This window comes from Enhydra lutris, unplaced genomic scaffold, assembly GCF_002288905.1.
Source record: "Enhydra lutris kenyoni isolate GAN:26980312 unplaced genomic scaffold, ASM228890v2 scaffoldscaffold22, whole genome shotgun sequence".
Taxonomy (NCBI): domain Eukaryota; kingdom Metazoa; phylum Chordata; class Mammalia; order Carnivora; family Mustelidae; genus Enhydra; species Enhydra lutris.
In genome coordinates, this window is record NW_019154106.1 from 3,248,055 (window position 1) to 3,267,788 (window position 19,734).

The 19,734-nt window shown below is 56.6% G+C and overlaps 1 protein-coding gene across 3 annotated transcripts in view; it reads right to left on the minus strand.

The window, feature by feature from the left end:
- The window catches only part of LOC111149476 (PTPRF interacting protein alpha 1), an 80,158-nt gene that overhangs the window by 45,703 nt on the left and 14,721 nt on the right, over positions 1-19,734 (minus strand). For all 3 annotated transcript variants that reach the window (XM_022506568.1, XM_022506569.1, XM_022506567.1), the window contains exons 3-7: positions 2,102-2,203; positions 1,580-1,744; positions 888-962; positions 426-527; positions 42-263 (exon numbers count right to left, since the gene is read on the minus strand). In XM_022506568.1, coding sequence (XP_022362276.1) covers positions 42-263; positions 426-527; positions 888-962; positions 1,580-1,744; positions 2,102-2,203 — 666 coding nt within the window. The remainder of the gene's footprint in view (positions 1-41; positions 264-425; positions 528-887; positions 963-1,579; positions 1,745-2,101; positions 2,204-19,734) is intronic.

Consider the following 19,734-nt stretch of genomic DNA (forward strand, 5'->3'; position numbering starts at 1 on the left):
ATTCAGCTCAACGACGGCACGGCAACGCCCCCGTCACTCACTTCACGGACATCGCGCTGCAGCTTCGTGTTCACCTCCTCAGACTTGATGAGGTCCTTCCTGGCGGTGTCCAGGTCCTCCTCCAGCTCTGCCACGTGACTGGAGAGTGCGGCCAGGCGCTCCTTCATCTGGCTCTGCTCCTCTGACTGCTTGTCTATGATTTCCTGGAGCTCGATGACTTTGGCAAGGTCTTCCTCGTGGCTTAAAGAACCGTCGGAAGATCTCTGGGGGGGAAAAATCCTTGAATAGCCTTGTTTGGTGAGTTAAGGGATAGAGCCCTTCCCAGAAAGAGTCAAGTGCCGCGATCTACACCAGGGTTGGCTCCCACAGCCCTCGGGAGCACACAGAGGACATCGGGGAAAGACACAGAGACACTAAGGACTTGCCTGTCCGTTTGTGCTCGGAGTATTTTCTTGCTCGTGGTTCATGTCAAGCACTCCATCGGTTAACGTTTTTTTCTGATTATTCTGTTCTTTAAGAATCATTAGCTAAAAGCAAAGAATTAAACACGGGGTGAGGAGATAAAGAGAAATTCCTCTCGGAAAGATGCAACTACAAACTAAACACGGGACTGGGGAGCACACACGGTGATGTTGTCTAGCCTGAACACAACTAGGTCAGCAACTAGGTCAGTGCTCTCGACTGGACGATGGGGACATAAGGGACCGTGCAACCCGGCGCTAAGAGCCTAGTGCTGGTCACTGCAGTGGCCCGGGAGGCTTGCTCGCTGGTCAGAAAGACCAGTGATGCCTGATGGCCGGCACTGCAGGCTTCATGCTTCTTATGAAAACAAGGGATAAAAATTACAGTCCCTCTAATCAAATTCCATGGTGATTGACGCAGCTTACCTCTTTGTGTGTGGCCCCTAGTTCTTCTTCTAACAAACTACACCTTTCAAGTGCTACTCGTAGCCGCTCCCTCACCTGGAAACAGAGGGGTTGAGTGTGTATGTGTTTTTGTTTAATTGCTTCTTAACGTAAAGTCACCCTCGGGACCCATCTGCGTAAGGTAACATGACAGAATGGCTTCAATGTCTTCCACTGATGTTAATGTCAAGAAAACTGGCTTGCTGGGGCGCCTGGGTGGCTCAGCCGGTGAAGCGTCTGCCTTCGGCTCAGGTCATGATCCCTGGGTCCTGGGATCGAGTCCTGCATCAGGCTCTCCGCTCAGCGGGAAGCCTGTTCCTCCCTCTCCCGCTACCCCGCCCAGCTCGTCTGTTCTCTCTAATAAATAAGATCTTTAGGGGAAAAAAGAAAAACAACTTACTTTGTAACAGCTTTAAATTTTACATTTGAGAGAAATCTTCCCCTAAATAAGTTACATAACCCAACTCTTCATGACAAATCAATATAGAGCATATGGTAAGTCTTAAGACATTTATACCAACCGCCACATTTTAACCATACAGAAGTCTGTCCTCTCACAGAAAAGGTGTGTACAGGAGCTGGAGAAGGTTAAAAGTGAACTGCAGCCACACACGCACGAAGCGTGTCCCTGACGCAGGGCACGTGCACACCGGGAGCCGCAGGGGCTCGGGCACCTTTTCGTCCAGGGCTTTGTGGTGCTCGAACAAGGACTTGAGCGCTTTGAGCACCTCCACCTCGCTGGACACGCCCGCCGGGGACTGCGCCTGCCGCTTCACCACCGTCATGCGCAGGGACCGCTCGTGCCTGGACACGAGGCACTCCAAGTGCTCCAGCAGCAGCTGGTGGGACAGGCCAAGGTAAAAAGCATGTTGAAAGAGCACTTGTGATTTCACACTTCCCTTGGGGGCAAAAACCCCTTTCAATCGCAAGCCAGGCCAAACACGAATCCCTTCAATTCAGTCTAAAATGAGAGAGCCCCCCCCCAACCCCCAGAATGAGTTAAAACAGTGTTAGCTCTCATCACGACCCAAACATGGTCTGAGCATGCTGAGCTCATCAGTCAGGGTCGACTCCACGGGGAAATGTCGACAGAGTGTTCAAAGCAGGTTGAGCAGGAGCGCCGAGTCTACAGGCAGCAGCCGTGCTTCCCAGGTGATCCCCGCCAGCCTGCGAACGGCGAGAACGTGCCTACTGACCCTGGTGTTGTTCCTTTCCGCCTTCAGCTCTGCGATCTCTTCCTCTCTCTCCAGGAGCTGCTCCCTGCAGACGTTGAGCTCCTTGGTAAGTGCTGCGAACTCCTGGGGGGTGGCAACAAAATCGGAGGGGGGCAGCGGGTCGTTAGCCTCCGCACCCGCCCGCCACCCCAGAGCCCCGCAGGCACACAGGCTCTCCTCGTGACCCACCCGAGTCCCACGTGTGTTTCCGAGCGTGGGGCCTGACACCCAAGGGGCCAGGGAGGTTTTCTGGCACCTCGCAGATACGCGGCTCAGAACCTCGGCTGAGGGGAGAACGCCGAGGAGGCCACCGCTCGTCTCCAGCCTCCTGTCCTGCCTTAGCCAGCTCCTGGAGCCTGTGAAGACCACGGGCTTGGGGCAGCCCCGGGAAGAGGCTGGCAGCCCCAAAGCTGGTCCGTTAGCCTCAACTGGCTCAAAATCAACCCAGTGAAACGGACCTCTCACAACTGCTGGCAGGCAGTTTATTTAGAAAGAGGTGTGGCTTTAACACAGGTCAAGGTAACAGGAGAAGTAGCTTCCGCCATCCAGAGGAAGCGGACCCTCCCCGGACACCACTATGAGAATCGCCGAGACGCTGGAACGACGAGACGCTGGAACGGCGAGACACGGCGCCGAATGTGCTCCAGCGTAGGAGAGGGAGGGGAAATCCGTGAGTACGGGGCGTCTGCCTGCCCAGGTTTTTCATGCAGATGTTAAGTGCCCTACTTTGGGGGGGGAATGCCACAAAGGACATTTATTCCTGCGGAAGAGAACTGAATCCGAGACCGAAGGCAGGGAGGGCAGAATGAGCGAGCACGTTGTGGGGAGGCAGTGGGTTTTGTGATCAGGCCGGCCGTATCCGGAGCGGACCCCCGGCCCTTGACACCAGCAGCCAGTCCTCCGGTTGTGCAACAAGGAGGCCTGGACAACCAGAACACTTTCTCCGGGTCAGGTCCACTGATGCTTTGTCCCTTAACTTGGGAGGTAACCTGACAGGAAGGGGCTGCCTCTTAACGTTCTTCTGATACTGGACAATATCCTGGTCACTCCCAACCCTGCAAGCTTGACATGGAATGTGTCCTGGTGGCCCACGTGCCCTGAAGCACATCTCTAATGCAGTCTGTGGGTCGGGGGCCATGAGGACCTGCAAGGCTCATTACCAGGATCCTTTACAAAAAGGACGACCAACGTTCTAAAAGTGAAGCATGACAGAGAGAACGCCTTGGAAGTCTGGAAGGATTATACCACTGAAGACGCCATCGATGGGACAGTTAACGTCGTGAAAGCCTTCAAACCCAAAACAATAAATTCTTGCTGGAGAAAACGGCCCAAATGTTAGGCATGATCTCCCAGGATTACGACACAGCTAGTGTAGCAAATCATGAAACCGATTGTGGACATGGCAGAAAAGCTGGGGGATGAAGGGTTCTGAGATGTGGATCTTGGAGAAATGCAAGGGCTCACAGACGCCACCCCAGAGGGGCTAACAGGGGATGATGGGACGGAGACGAGAGCTTCTGAGCCAGCGCTGGGCGTGAGGAAGGAGACTCAAAGACCCTGTCCAGAAACCATGGTGTCATCACGTACCCTGGAGAGGGCTCTGCTTGCTCAAGACCACTCCTGGCTTCCTGTAGCACGCAGACCCGTCTGTGGTGCGGGCACCAAAGCCAAAGCCCGCGGCGGAAGAACCGGCAACGCATATACAGACATTTGTAGAGAAAGGAAAGGGCAAAACCTGAGACAGACTGTACTTCCAGAAAGCGACACCAGGTGCGCCTGCTCCCCTGAGACGGCGAGACCACCGCCCCCCCCCCCCGGCCTCCTCCCCCTTCTCAGCCTACTCCACGGGAGGACCACAAGGATGAGGACCTTTACAATGACCCACGTCCACCTAACGGACAGGGGAGAACCACCATGGCATACATACTCTTACCTGCTGTGCGTGCAAATCTAGAAAGTGTGCACGGGCAAGGTGAGTGAGATTTAACGTATCATCATATTATGTGATACTAACATGCGTATGCACACAAACAAACATATTATACAATGAACACATCATACCATGAACCAATCATGTGCCGGTTGTTTTAGAACTTTGCTTTCGAAGAATTACATTACCTCACCGAATGCCACTCTCCCCATTGGAGAAAACATGTATCAGCCTATTATCACAGTTTTTTTTAAAGAAGGTGGTGTTTCCAATACTACACGAGGACGTCTGTAAGGCGGCAGGCTGTGAACGCTTTATAACCATTCACTCGGTAGTGGACAGGCGAGGCTATGATGAAGCAGTTGTCCCAAGGACACCGGGCCTCGCCAAAGCAGTCCCACGCAGTAACGCACGATCTCGACCTAGACAGGAACCTTTCCCGTTACCTTCTCGTTTCCGATGTCTGACGGCGACACCGTCACACCCGCGTGTCCCAGGAGACAGCGCAGCTGCAGGCGCTGACACGCCGCCTTGTGGACGGACACACGCAGCCGTCCCTGCGGCTCAGCGCTGTCAGTGCGTTTTCCTTGTAATTTTCCTAAAATTTCTTCTCTAGAGCACTTTGCTTTAAGACGATGGTGTATATAATACAGCACAGAAGGTCCGTGTGACCCGGGTGCTCACGTCGCCAGTAAGGCCGCTGGTCAACAGGAGGATATCAGCTGTTCAGTCTGGGGGAGCCCAGAGTTAGACTCAGATGTTTGGGGGCAAATCAGCACCCCGAACCCCAAGATATTCAAGGGGCAACTGTACTCGTCCAGGGAGAATGAAAAGAACAGGCAGTACTGCTACAATCAACGACAGAAAAGAGTAAAATTGGAGTGTTTTCTCTTGAATGCAGTTACTTCAGGGGACAGACTGAAGGGGGTGGGGAGGCAGGTAATTTACAGACCCTGAGCATTTTCATGGATACAATACGCTAACGGTCATTATATCTAATCTGCCTTCTAAGTCAGACCTGCTTCTTCAAAAACCCACAGTTGTGGGTGATCAGCTTCCAGGATCACAGCATGAAAAGGCCTGTACACCTGCCTCTCCGGAAACCTGGGGAGAATCATACATAAGAGCAAATACTCAAAGCCTCCAAAACCATCCAATGGCACACAACAAAGGAAGGAACATCTACTCGAAAACACCTACAAAATTCAGTAAGAAAGGTGAGTCTGTAATATCTGAACCCAATCTGACCGCCCCTCCCCTGCAACTTCCTCCCATCTCAGGGAGGTGGACATTCCCCTCCAGGGGCTGTAGCCAAGAGCATGGGTCTGCCCCATCCCCCAGGAGCAAGAGCATGGGGTTCTCATGTCCCCCAGCCCCCAAGCCCTAGGGCTTTCCGGAGGTGGGAGCAGGACACCAGTGTCCTCGCCGTGCCCCAGATGCCCGTCAGGTATAGAGGCCACATGCGGGGCATGAGTGCTAGAAAGCAAGGCTCCCAGGTTCTGCTCAGCCTGCTCAGGAAACAGAGGCTGGCACCCTGGTGGAACAGGAAGGCTGAGAAGCCTGGGTCCTGGTCATCTTTGCCCCTGGTCTCGGAGACGGTGGTTGCAAGGCTGGAGAGGACCCCTGGCTGCCACCCGCCTTCCAAGTGCTCAGCTCCTGGACCAGGGGTGTCATTCCAAGCCTGCAGCTGTCCCTAGGCCTGTGCAGAGACTGGGAGGGGCGGGGGGCAGCACAAGAGATAACTCCTACTCTCCTCCCAAAGACAACGACTTCACAGGCCAGGTTTAAACCCAGGTGCTCCAGAGAGCAGGGGGGCTGTGCTGAACGTCAAGAGGGTGGAGAGCAACCGAGGCGGCAGGCTGCTGTGTGCGCAGGACGACGAGGTTGTGACGGCCGCGGGAGGAGCCCTCCCAGGATCAGGACACACACGGACACCGACTTTGTACCATTCCTAAGAAGGAGCCAGAACTGGATCAGTTTAGTTTGTAGAGACATGTATACCCCAGAGCATCACTGAAAACAACAGAGCAACTGGCTGGCAATGGGGGGGGGGGGTCCTCATAGCTGAGCGGGGCCACCCAGGGGGGCCTGGCTAGGGGCGAGGGGGCCTTCACTGAAATCATCCAGATGTCAATCAACTGGTTGCAACATTTCCTTTATTTTATATATATTTCACCACGATTCCCTGACACACACACACACACACACACACACACACACACACAGCTCTCTACAGACGAGGCTGCTCCCACTCCAGAACCCTGACAACTCTTTACTTCAGTGTGTCAAGGCAGAGCCACAAAGAAAGGACAGTAAAACTAAATGAGAATAATCCAAACGTGTCCTCAGACCTGCCCAGGTGGCGTGGACAGCCACGCCGTCCCAGAGAGCCAGCGGGCAGCGGGGGGAGGAGGCCCGCCGCGGCCGGGAAGCGGTGCCGAGGGGGCCCTGCTCTCCCACCGGCTCCCGCTCTTTCACGAGCTGCAGACACTCCTTTCCTATGTGCCAAAGTGAATTAGGCCAAATACTCTGATTTTCATCTCCTGCTGTAAATAACCAGCGACCTTCAATGCCTAACACCGAGAGATCTGCATCTAGTCACCGAGATCTCCTATCAGAAAATACCGCTCGTGTTTAGGTGAAAGAGAACCTGATCCAAACCAGTCTTGGTGAGATCTGCGATCGCTCACGTGGCGGGCAAGTCCAATGGGGGCAGCGGGGGGGTCGGGGGGGGCTCGCCGGGCCAGGGCCTGGTGCCGCGATCTGGGTCAGTTCACCGCTTTGCTCTCCGATTATGTGGGGTGCAAAGTTTATCGTGCTAGCCGATACCGTCCTCAGAAACTGAACTGTAGGACGCTTTCTCGTGCCCTCCTTCCCTTGCTTCCCTTCTGCTCCTGTTTTACCACTTCCTGTTTCTCTTCACGATGTTCATGTATCTGTTTAAGCATTTAAGCAGACTCATGCTGACCGCTGCTGGACTGCAGACGGAGTAAACGCATACTTGTGTAGGTGCGCACTCGGAGCGTCGGGCCTGGTTTCCAGCTCAGCCTGAGCAGCTTTTCTTGCTGGCGCGTCCCTCCCTGCCTGGTGTCTAGCGGCTGCCCCTCCGAGTGTCCCAAGGCCTGAGGCCAGAGCTAGGTTTCCACGGTGACTGAGGGTTCCTGCTGCCTGTTCCTTACAGACGATGTGAATCCCATGAGTGGCCCAGCCCAGGCAGTGCTTCCTACCCTCCCAAGGCCCACGACTTCCTATAAAGCCCCAGTGCACCGGGGACAGAGACCTTCCGTGGGGAGCCTCATCTGAACCCAGCTCCAAACAGCGAGTCTGATTTTAGTTCTAGTTCCTCTGGACACATTAGTCCCTGCTACCCCCCAGTGCAGGAGCCAAGTTTCCCACTGTCCCTGCAAGCTTGGTGCTTGGAGCACCACAGGCCAGGGAACCAGGCCAACTCACGCTGACCACACACTGGGTTTCTCTTCTGTTTCTGTACTGAAGGGTATTTTTCTCTCGTGGGGGCCTGGCTATATATTTGGGCTGATTTCTTTCTATATTTAAATCTTACCTTTGCGCTGCTGTTTGCGGATGAGCCCAGTCAAAGAGTGAGTTTAGGCTGCACACGGACAGGCAGCCACTGTCCATTCCAGAGCTGGCCGCTCGTCCGCTCCAGCTCCACACCGGACGGGCGTGCCCGGCCCCTTCAGGGTGCTCCTAGCAGTGACCCCCGTGTGGTCAGCGCTCCAAGCAGGAAACGCCCCGGCTACCACGGGAGCGGCGTCGAGGTCATCTGTAACGGGAGGTGGCCATGGGGCCCCAGAGGTCTGCCGGAGGAGAGGGTGGCATGGCTGAATCCGGACAGGAACCCGCTGTCTGGCAGGGGAAAGCCTCTTCACAGAAGCACAAAGGTGTCTGGGAGTGGAAAAGGGCGTCAGTGGGCTGCGACCCGGGTGCTGTGCAGGACGGGGTGAGGGAGGCTGGGCGGGGGCAGAGCTGGGACGGAAGACCCCCGCGCACCACATGAGGAGTCCGATTTTACCCCGACGGCGCTGGGAGTCGTCCATCTACAGACTTTGAGGGCCCTGAACAGGGAGCCCAGGCGGTGCTCGACACAGAGGGCGGGCTCAGGAGGGTCGGAGAAAGCCCTGAGAGCCGCGCTGGAGCGGGGCTGGAGGAGGAGGAGAACAGTGGGAAGCCAGCTCCAGGCCCACAGCTGGAGAGCTGCCACGGCCCTGGGAGACACGAGGGTCTGAATCAAGACCCGTGTTAGAGAACCTGAGGCCAAGAGAGAGTTTTCAAAATGGAACACAAGTAACCAACACACCACTTGCCGTGTCCTTCATCAGTTTAAAGGATTCCCTGTACGGGGGAAGTGGGGGGGGGCGTCAGGCACTGCCCTAACACAGCCAGGGCGCAGGAGCCGGCCGGTTCTGGACAGGCCGCACAGGACAGCCGATGGGCCCACGAGCGAGCAAGGCCCAGGAGGGCCCGAGAGCTCCGGCCGGAGCAAAGGACGGGCAGGCAGCATTTCCTGAGGATGGCAGGGTTCTGGGCAGGGCGTGTGTGGAAGGGAGCTCGGACAGTCCAGTCCAGGTTGTGTCCTGTGCGGGGTATTAAAGACAGGCCGTGGCAGCATCAGGTAGACAGTGTAGCTGCTGGGGTTCCTGGGGACGGCGGCGGAGGCAGGAGGGCAGTCTCACTGCGGGCAAACCACGTGGCACTGAGCGTGGGCACACAGAGGTGAGGCTCAGGCAGGTGTCTGACACCGAACATGCGGGACATGAGGCACAGAGTGGGAGCAGCCGGCGAGCAGGAGGAAACCAGGAAGGGACCGTGTCAGGAGTCAAATGCTTCCAGGAGGACAGTCACCCAGGCCAGCTGATGCTCACGGAGAGGCGGGCCCGCTGAGGTGGAGGGCAGCGGGGGCCGTGGGCACAGCCGTCCCGGAGCAGCAGCGGGGCTGGAGGCCTGACTTGCACAGGAGTCAGCAGAGCATGGGAGGAGCAGCAAAGCCTTGAGTAGGGAGTGGGGGGGTTGGTGAGAGAAAGAGGAAGATCCGGGTCGAGAAAGGCCCTCTGTGGTAAGAACCCAGGGGAGAGGAGGACTGACCGGGTGGCCACTCTGAGCAGCTGGGAGCAGAGCACGGGGGTGGCGCAGAGGGCGGCCCATCCTGGGAGTGCACGGCTCCTCCACGGGGAGAGGAAAGGCTGCCCAGCAGAGACCCAGACCAGTCGGGAGACGTGCAGTGGGCGTTTATGGGAGTCCTCCTCGGATCTGTCGCAGCCTCACTGGAAGTGAAATGCAGACAGGACGGCCAAGGAATACTGGCGGGAGAACTGCCTGGAGGAGCGGGGCCCGGGACCACTGGCCATGAATGCGCACAGAGAAGGCACCACTGGGTGCGGCGTCCCGCCCACTGAGGACAATAAAGTGAAAGCAGCCAGGGCCTAGCCAGGCTGTGGTGGGATTTCAGGCAGGGGAGGAAGAAAGGGGAGCCACGAGAAGGGCAGAGAGCCACTACGCAGACGCCCTGGTAGGGTCCCGGACTATGGGTCCAGGAGAGTTGAATATCAGTGTTTTATTTTTAAAAGCCTTTCTATTACAAACAAATCTCACTGGCTTTGAATGAAATACCTAGTCAAATCACAGCAAGCGGACACGGGATACTCAGAAGGAGTGAAACGGTGCTCCAAAATTCTGACATGCTCTAGCCACAAGGAACTGACCACCGCAGAGCCTCCTGGGTGAGTCCTGTGTCCCCGCCTAGCTAGGAGGGGCCCATCACTCCCGCACCCCCTGGCCAAGAGGAGCCCACCATTCCCATGCCCGCGAGTTAGGAGGAGCTGGTCGCTCCCGAGTCCCCAGTTAGGAGGAGCCGGTCACCGGAGAGCCTCCTGGATCTTGGCAGTGGGCTCCTGGCAGTGGAGGGATCACCGCCTTGCCCCACCTGCACTCAGCTACAAGCCCCTCACTGCAGACCCCCACTGGCTCACTTTTCCTGTAACTCCTCCTTCATCAAAGCAAGTCTGAGTCTGAAGTCCCTGACGTTTTTCATAGATCCCAAACTGTCTTCTGTTCACCTATGAAGAGAATGTATTTATTTCCCATCATTTTGGTTAAATGTAAGTGTTTCTTCCAATAAATTCAACAGCCCAAACCACTCCATGATACACTGCCTTGGCGATGGTAGAAAATCAATTTCTAAGATTTGACAATTATGCTTACTCAAAGAAAAACCTTTCTCTTCGGACAAAAGAATTCAAGTGAAAAAGCATCAACCAAATTTAAACTGAGGAGTTCGGATAAACATTCGACAGGAAATTCCAAAGTGTAAGATTCCAAAAGCATGTTCATATGCGACCGTGTTTGTGTTCCCACTGCAGGCAGCACCAAAGGCAGCAGAACCGGCCCCAAACGCAGTCCACGAGTGACCCGCCCGGTCAGCACCGACCACTTTCTCCTCTTTAGAAAAGAGGTTTATTTAAGAAACACGGCAAGCCGAACATAGGAAAGTGACATTCTAGTTACGAGGATCGAAGTCTGAAGTATTTCTTGGAAGGGAACAGATACACCCATCCCTGGAGTACTCTCATGGTCATAAAACAGAAGTCCGAGCAAAACAGATTCGTGCTTCTGTTTGACGTTCCTCGGACTGAGAACCAGAAAAGCAACACTGAACCATCAGAATCAGGTTAAGAACCTGGTTTCACACAGTGCTTGGAAATGTTGGTATTTGTCCTTCCTGGACAAGAGGTTCAGACCTGGGTAACAGGTTCAGGTCATACAAGCCAGACGCTACTGATCAAAATCCACACTCGGTCCAATTTTAAATTAAGTCCCCTGGCTCAGATGCGACACTCAGCTCCCAAAGTGACGAACATGGTCGTCCCAGTGGTTGCAGGAGGAGGACTCTGGGTAGAAAGCAGCTGTGAAGCCTCACCCCGCCCCCCAAGGTCCTGACCCATCCCCTTCTCCTGCCCTGGTCCCCTGGTCATCCCGAGTTACGAGTTACGTTTCCAGCCTTTGGTTTTGATAGTCTCCATCACTGGCTCCATTTTATTTCTTCCGGACTTTTCACTATTCTGCTAACCTGCTGAGACAAGAGTAAAGCTTCACGGAAGGCAGATAACACCATGTCCTTCCCATGCGGGAGCAGAGCGCATGACACACAGAAACGGGCTCTGATTTTTAGTAATCAGAAAGGAATACCTGAAAAACGGACTTGCCGGGCAGGCTTGGATTATTTTCTGTCTGTAGAAGCTAAAAGCATGCCAAACTTTGAAAAGAAAACTGGAAATTTATATACCAAAATGAATGAGCAAATCATAAGTTCTGAAGCCCCAGTGTCTTATTAAAGGTATGCTCAGAAAGGTCACAGAGGGGGTGCCGGGGTGGCTCTGTCGGTTGTGTCCAACTCTTGATTTCGGCTCAGGTCATGATCTCAGGGTCATGAGATCGAGCCCCACACCAGGCTCTGCGCTCAGTAGGGAGTCTGCTTCTCTCCCTCTGCCCCTTCTCTCACTCACTCACTCTCTAAAATAAGTAAATCTTTTTTTTTTTTAACATCTTACTTGTATTTTTGAAAGGGGGAGAGAGTGCGCTCAAGCAGGGGGAGTGGGAGAGGGAGAAGCAGACTCCCTGCTGAGCAGGGAACCCAACATGGGGCTCAATCCCAGAACCCTGGGATCATGACCCAAGCTGAAGGCAGACACTCAACCAACTGAGCCACCCAGGCACGCCCCTCCCCCCTTTAAAGGAAGGTTATATACAGTTGCCTATCCATGCGTGTGAGGAAGCAGGGAACACCGAGAGAGAAAGCAGAATTGTAGAACGGGGCTCACGGGCTCACTAGACTTACTGGGAGCCACTTATCAGTGCAGCAGCACTGGATTTTCAAACACTGACTAGTACTTGCAAGCATCAAAATAAAATTCACAAGCAGTTAAAAAATTCCAATATATATAATTTATGTTTCCTTGTCAGTTTCTTTAAGCAACAAACACTGACAAAACTTATGCTCATACTGAGTATTTAGCGATGAAATAATCAAGATTATATACTTTGAATCAAAAAAAACATGGTGCAGAACAGTATTTCACGGTGATCTCGATCTGGGTAAAAGCAAACACGTATCAGTATTTTCTGTACGCACATAAGACAAACTACAGACACCCACCTAATGAAGGTTACCAATGTGGCTGGGAAAGGGGGTTGGAAATGAGACTTTCAACTTAGACTCCTTTTTATTCAATTTTAAGTATGCATTTTCATCGTATTTTAAAAAAAAGAAATACCAAGCCTCCCTTCCGTGTTCTTCTTCCTAAACTTGGGAGAGCTACAGGACACAAGCATGGTGCTCACAGCCCATGCAGACGCACGGCTCTCCCTGGAGTCGCTGGTTCTTTCTCTCGCTCTCCTACCTGCACCGTGGCTTCCGACCCCGTCACTTCACAGCAAGAGCTCTGGCTGAGACCCCAGCGATGGCCTCATCTTGGCTGGTCCCAGGCAGGTTTCAGTAATCCTGCCACCTGCCCGATGGGGGAGCCCCGACCTCCTCCCTCCCACTCTCCTGCCTCATCCTGTTCCCATGTTCTCTGCTCATCGCATACTTGTTGGTGCTCCCACGGCTCCATCCTAGGTCCCCTGCCCATCCGACACACCATGCCTGCCCGACCGGTGTCCGAGGCTGCCACCACTGCTGCCACCCCCCGCCCCACTATCTGGGCAACTGTCCACCTGCCCACGACGCATGTCCATGTCTTCCAGGAGGCTCAAACTATCTTCCTCAAACTGAGTCCGTCAGTGTCGTCCGTGCTCCTGTCCCTAGCGGACTGTCCGCCCTGGCGCAGTGCAGGACTGCATCCCTCCAGCCGTCCAGGCCAGACACCTGGGCACATCACCTCCTTCCTCGCCCCCATGTTAACTGACGGCTGGCCGCTCTGACGCTACTCCACACAAGCGTCTTCTGGAATGTGTCCTTGTTCTGGGGGGCGGCTCCCGAGGCCCACTCTGCAGGCTCCGCCGGCTTCTCTCTCCAGCCTCCTTGCTTACCACTCTGTGCCTCAGGCACAGCATATGGTCCCAACGCACCCGTGGTTCCCTGAACACTTTTGTTCCTGTGCTGCTTCTGGACCCACGGTCGCCCCTGCCGCACACCTGTCAACCAGCCAGTCTCCCCCTGACCTGCTCCCGCCGCCGGGCCGAACACCCGTCCGCCCTGGAGGTTTACTTTCCAGCAGGGGTTGGGGGAAGAATATTTACTTTGTTTTTTGTTTGTTTCTCCCCCTGCACAGGCCCCTTCAGTGCTCGGCGCCCAGCAGTGAGGAGGCCGGGCGACGGTTCGCCGGCGCGGGGCCACTCCAAGGGGCCTGCGGGGAAGGGCCCCCCGCAGCGCGCACGAGGACACGTGCTCAGAGGAGCATCCTCGGGTCAGTCGCCATGATTCCGTGCTGGGCAGCAACTCACCTCTCCGACCGCACACTGGTCTCTGTGTCCTCCGTCTCCGATGTGGGGGCAGCACCGGCACCCCACCCCAGCGCACAGGCCAGACGATCGAATGAGCACCCCGTCCCCGTGCTGTCCCTGAGGGTGCGCCCCGCTCTCGGCGGAAGCCAGCTGCTCCACAGACACGGGCGGGACGGGCTTCAGGGCTCCGACTCCCTCAATCGGCCACAGAGCCGAAAGAAGTCCCCGAGACACATTCAAACGTGAATCCGGGTCCTGACAGCACCCGCACGCGTGAGTCGGGAGAGGAGCACAGGGCGCTCAGCGTGTCCGTCTAGAGGACGCCCTGGGCTCCTGGGCTCCCCCCACCCCCCAGACAGACTTTTCACCGAACAGCGTCCGCCCTCCACCCGCACTTCCTGCGTATCTCGCCCACAAGTTCTTGGAGCCTGCGCCCCCTCTCCTCACAGCACCCCACGGGCTCTCGGGGACCCCAAAGCCGAGCAGCACAGAGCACCTGCCGACCCCCGGCTCCCGCTTCTCGCCCGCGCTGCGTCCTGGGCTTCGCTGGTGGGGACGGAGGTACGGGCTCCTCGCCTACTCAGGGATTTCGGACGCACGTTCCTTTGCCCCTCGCTTCCCTCGATTAAGGACAGGAGTGCAGAGGGCTCCGAGCCGGTTCTGGGGACGCCGTCCTGTCTGCAGCCGCTCGGACGCGCGTGCCTGTGAGCGCAAAGGCCACCCGCCGTGGGCCAGCGGCGTCCGTGCTGCCCGCGCTCTGCTCTTGCCAACCACGCGGCTATGGGAACGCTACCCGCCACCTGCCCGTTCTGACCTGCGGCTGCTCCACCTGCGGGACAGACCCTCGAAGCGGCCTCCTGGGGCCCGCTCCCCCCACCCCCGGGCAAAGGGGATACATAAATCTCAAGAAGAACAACGCTGCGAGTCTCAGCAGCTTGTAAACCACCAGGGGTACAGATCGCACAGGCTGCTCTGACTCCAGCTCCGGCCGCTCTGTTTATTAAACTAAACGTTATTCCGGCTGGAGGCTACACTCTAACATGCTTCTCTTCTACGTCCGGTTACATCACACAGATGTAAAACATCCCCAGGAGATTCTTCGACTATGTTCTCCACCCTTCTTTGCTGTGACAGCTGCTCACCTGTGCGGAGCCATCTGGGAACCCCAGGGCACCAACCACCATGCGGGTGTCCCCTCGTGCCTCCCGAGTGCCCTCACTGCAGGACACCAGGCAGATGGCAGCTCCCTTGTCTCACGCCGCCAGGCTCTAGAACCACTGGGGGGCCTGCCCCAGGATGTTGGTCGTCTCCCTCCCCGCTGCAGCGACACCACCAAAACCTGGACCAAATAAACATGGAAGTGACAGCAAGTGTCCTTACCCCACAAATGGCCCTGCTCCTCCAGTCGCCTGCTGTCCCGCTGGCCCCCACTGCACCCAGGCACCGCCCTGTGGTTCACAGGCTCACGGTGCTGCTGTGAGTGAGGGTGGGCCGGGGTGCCCTGAGCTGGCTATGCCTCCAGCACAAGGCAGCCATGTCCTCGCTCCCTGAAAGCACTTCAGCTGTGCAAAGAAAGCTTCGATCGACTCTTCCACATGTGATCAGGCACTGAGATGCTTTGGGGTCCTTCATTAAGTTAGGTTCTAGATGAGGGGCAATGTTCGGACACAGGCCCTCACAGCAATCAGCAGGCACAAGTGCACGGCCAGGGCTGTGAGACAGGACCCCGTCAGCAGCGCCACGAGGCTGCTCAACTGACAGATGAGAAATTCTGACCCACTTCAGGCAGGTGTGCTGCATGCAACAGGATCCCCTCACCCTGCCTGTGACCACGGGGGCCCTGAGGACAGAATCCACGAGACAGTGATGGAGAGCGTTGGCCAGCATCTCCCAGGAGCCAGAGGCGACGGCAGAAAGCCCAAGGACAATGCATGGGAGGCCGAGGCGGCTAGCAGGCCGCCTGCTCCCCTCTGTGGACGGGGCGAGGCCCAGACACCAAGCTGTAATGGCCAGTGCTTTACCAGGGACGTCTGGGGCTCAGCAGAGCTGCCAGTGGGAGGACGAGTCCGCGGCGAGCCCCACGGCCACACAGGCAGCAGCACCCTGTGCCCGGCGGCCCGGCCAGCACAAAAGCACTGTGCGGTGCAGGGCCGTGGAGCGAAGGCTGCTGGCATCAAGGACAGGGAACTTGAAAACACCTTCTGATTCTCTGTCATGTACTTCTCAGAACAGGAACGACCCGGCCTCTGAGAAAACCACAGAGCTGGGCTGCTGGAAATGACCCAAATAAAGCATCTGCTGTCCAAGGAAGCATCTCTTCCGCCTACACAGTGCCCGCCCCTCCACACCTGTCCCTGTCCTGAGTGCCCCTGTCCCACCACGACTGCCCTCTGCCAGTGTCATGGGTGCACTGACTCCAGCCCTTGGTAGCCTCCGTCCGGTGAGCTCCCACCCTCAACGCCAAGACTGTCGGCCACGCGGCTCCACAACCGCACGCCTCCCGCATCTGCGGCCCCAGACACTGACCGCGAGGTCTCCCCCTGAGCTCAGTCACCCTCCCTCCACGGCGGGCTCTCCCAGCCTGCGATCCCTCCACGCACAGCACACTCGGTTTACCCCCCCGCCCCTCGCGGCGCCCCCCCCCCGCGTCTGCTCGGGGGAAGGAACTGCTCCCCACGCCCTGGCAAAGCGGCGGGCAGAGTGAGGGTGTCCCACCAGCCGGCGCGCGGGCACGGAGTCAGGGACATGCCACCGCCAGCAGCTGGTACTGCTTCGTGACTCTGCTCAGACTCTCACGGCTCTGAGGTTCCCGTCCCGCGAGCCTCGGGCACAGACGGTATCTGAGAATAAATCCGAGGTCTCGGCACGAGACTCTGATCGAAGGGACCTCACTGGGGAACTTCTCTGTGGCTCTGTTACGCTTCGTCGATAGAAATACACAGACTTGAGAAGGAGCAGCCTTTGAGCGTGGACAAGTAACGTCCCGAGCAAGATCAAGATGCCTGAGACGCTACACTGGGTGCTTGGTAGACACGAATGCTCGTTTCAGTCACGTTAGATCTGCTTCCTGTTTTATGGTTTTCAAAACTGTTTCCTACCTTTTCCCACATGTTCTGCTCGGCCGCCCCGCCAGGCCCACACACTACCTCAGTTTACAAAACAGAACACAGGCTCAGGCAGGTCAGGGGTGGGCAGAGGTCACCGGCTTACCAGGTGGCCCGGCGTTCAGAACTCAGCATGGATGTTCTCTTCAGGGCACGAGAGGATAGCGAGCCCCCAGGGCAAGCCCCCCGCCGGCCGAGGCACCCGAGCCCCAAGCGTGCGCGGGCTGCAAAGCGGCTTGCACAGATGCCTCGCGCCTCCGGAGCCCCCACTCGCTGCGGGCCGCTGGCCGGGGCCGCCGCGGCGCTCACAGATCAGCACGTGCTACTGACACAGCAACGGCACCCCGAGTTCATGCACGACCAGACAGTCTCAGGAGTGAAGGCCCCTGGCCGAGAGGCCATTCTGCAGGGCCCCAAGGCTTGATGTGGGGGGCAGGAGGGAAGCATGCTCAGCAGTGAGGGTACAGAGGGGCTGGTCGTGACCCACCACTAGGACCCACCACCATCGTCACACAGGCCCATGGAGCCCCGAGAGCTCTCTCCACGGCTCTTTCTGTCAACCAAGGGTGACCTTGATACACAGTCAATACAATTTTTTTTGAAGATTTTATTTATTTGAGAGGGAGAGAGAGAGAGAGAGAGAGAGAGAGCAAGAGAGAGAGCAGGAGCTGGGGGGAGAGGGAGAAGCAGACTCCCCGCTGAGCAGGAAGCCTGACGTGGGGCTCGATCCCAAGAACCTGGGATCATGACCCAGGCCAAAGGCAGACACTTAGCCCCCCCTACCAGGCTCCCCACATCCAATACTATTTCATCTCTGTTTTTCTTAAAACTGATGGCATTATTTATTTAAAAAAAATTTTTTTAGGGGCGCCTGGGCGGCTCAGTGGGTTAAAGCCTCTGCCTTTGGCTCAGGTCATGATCCCAGGGTTCTGGGATTGAGCCCCGCATCAGGCTCTCTGCTCAGCAGGAAGCCTGCTTCCTCCTCTCTCTCTCTGCCTGCCTCTCTGCCTACTTGTGATCTCTGTCAAATAATAAATAAAAATCTTTAAAAAAAAATTTTTTAAAAGATTTTTATTTATTTGACAGAGAGAATGAGAGATCACAAGCAGTAGAGGGAGGGAGAAGCAGGCTCCCCACTGAGCAGGGAGTTCAATGTAGGGCTCGATCCTAGGGTCATGATCTGAGCCAAAGGCAGACGCTTAACCCACTGAGCCACCCAGGCACCCCCTGATGGCCTTTTTAAACAGTGGAGAAAAGATAAAAGAATAGAAAATAAAGGCAGCCCCAGACATCAGACCCCATCCTCTTTGAGACGTGGGACAGGCCCTGAATGTCAGCGGGCATCAGGCGCTCACAGCAAGCCTGGAGAGACAGGTGGGGTGTGACACAGGGAAAGTGGGGAGGCCCTTCCCGACAAGGGAGCTGTGCAGGCCCAGGGAGGGGAGCACAGTCAATAGACGGGTTTGGCCACAACGAGGGGGTCTGGAGAGGAGATGGGGTGGGAAAGTTGAGCTGCAGCAGAACGTGGAGCTGTGAGTGCCGAGCTGAGAGAGTGTGGATCCTGCCCCTGCGGCTAGCATGGACGGCCATGGCAGGAAACCTGGCCGCATGAGGTCTGGGTTCAGTCGAGGGTGTCAGAAAGTGTGCTGGCTGGACTGGAAGAGGTGTGAGCGGAGCCCTCACCATCCTGGCCTGAGGCACAAAGGGCCCAACCTAGGATGCTGGAGTACAAAAGGAATTAAAAATGACACCGGAAGAGAAAACAGGGACAGAAACTGCACTGTGGGACAGGGGCTGGGAGAGGAGGAGCAGGGGGTGAAGCTGGGGGCGTGGGGGTTGAGAGAGGAAGGACGATCACAGTTCTGCACTCAACACCCGGTGGGGCATCTCAGGTGTGGAACGGCTGGGCCGGGACGTGGAAGGAACATCACAAACACGGGGCTGAGGACACAGACGTAGTTTCCTCTTCCAAAGCGGAGGCTGACCCACGAGGCAGGTGCATCTTCAAGGTAATGGCCACAGTAAAGAGCGGAAGGGGTAATACAGTTCCTAGTCCTGGGTGTGACACCCTTGTCGAATGAAAACAATTCCCCAAATGCGTCTGCACAGCAAGTGCTTCCTTTCCCTCGAGTCCCTCCACAGAGGCCCCCTAACATGAAAACCGTGCGGGCGCAGGGACCCCACAAAGAGCGGACACAAGCACCAGGGAGCCTGAGCGTCCTCTAAATGCCTGACAGGTTTTTGCTTTTTAAAGATTTTATTTATTTATTTGAGAGAGAGTGGCACACGAGCAGGGGGAGAGGGAGAGAGAATCTCAAGCAGACTCTGCTCTGAGCACAGAGCCCGATGTGGGGCTCGATTGTGGGACCCTGAGGTCATGACCTGAGCCCAAACCAGGAGTCGGCCACTTGACCGACGGGGCCACCCAGGCGCCCCGAGACCGACAGTCTGCGAAGTTACTTTAAGCTCGCATTTTGTGTGTCCTATGGCTTTCTGTAGTATCCTGCGGGCCTTGCAGGATAACCCTAACCTCAAGAGGAATGGACAAGGACGCAACACGGGGAGGGTTCTGGTGCAGAGGCGACTGCGTTCCAGCGAGGAGTCGGAGCAGAGTGCTCCCTGAGCTTCTAGGCCAGCTCCACGGACTGGGGCGGCCGGGGGCTGCTTCACAAACAGGCCGCCTTCCTAACAACTACAGCTTCTCTGGAGAGAACCTCACTTCCTCCGAGTACTGGCCCCTGGGGCAGTCCCGTGCAGTGACACACAGGACGGCGCTGGTCGCCCAGGGTTCAGGCGACACGCACGGAGCCGGTCCACGGGAACGCGCGTCAAGCAGTCTCTCAGTCCGCCACTGAACCTTGGGGCGAGCAAGTATTTCTGTAGTCGGTGCAGGAAAACCACCTCGGACTGCACATTCCTTGCCACCTGCCCGCGCCGCCCGGAGCCCCGCACACCCCGTCCTCCCCGGGCCTCCCCGCTGCAGGCGACGGTGCACACCAGAGACAGCACTTGGGTCCACGCACCTTTCTCGTTCCTGCGCCTCGACACGCGGCGAAGGTCATCAGGAATGCGAGTAAGGGTAAGAAAGGCCAGTGACGCAGCAGGGGGGGTGAGGGGAGGAA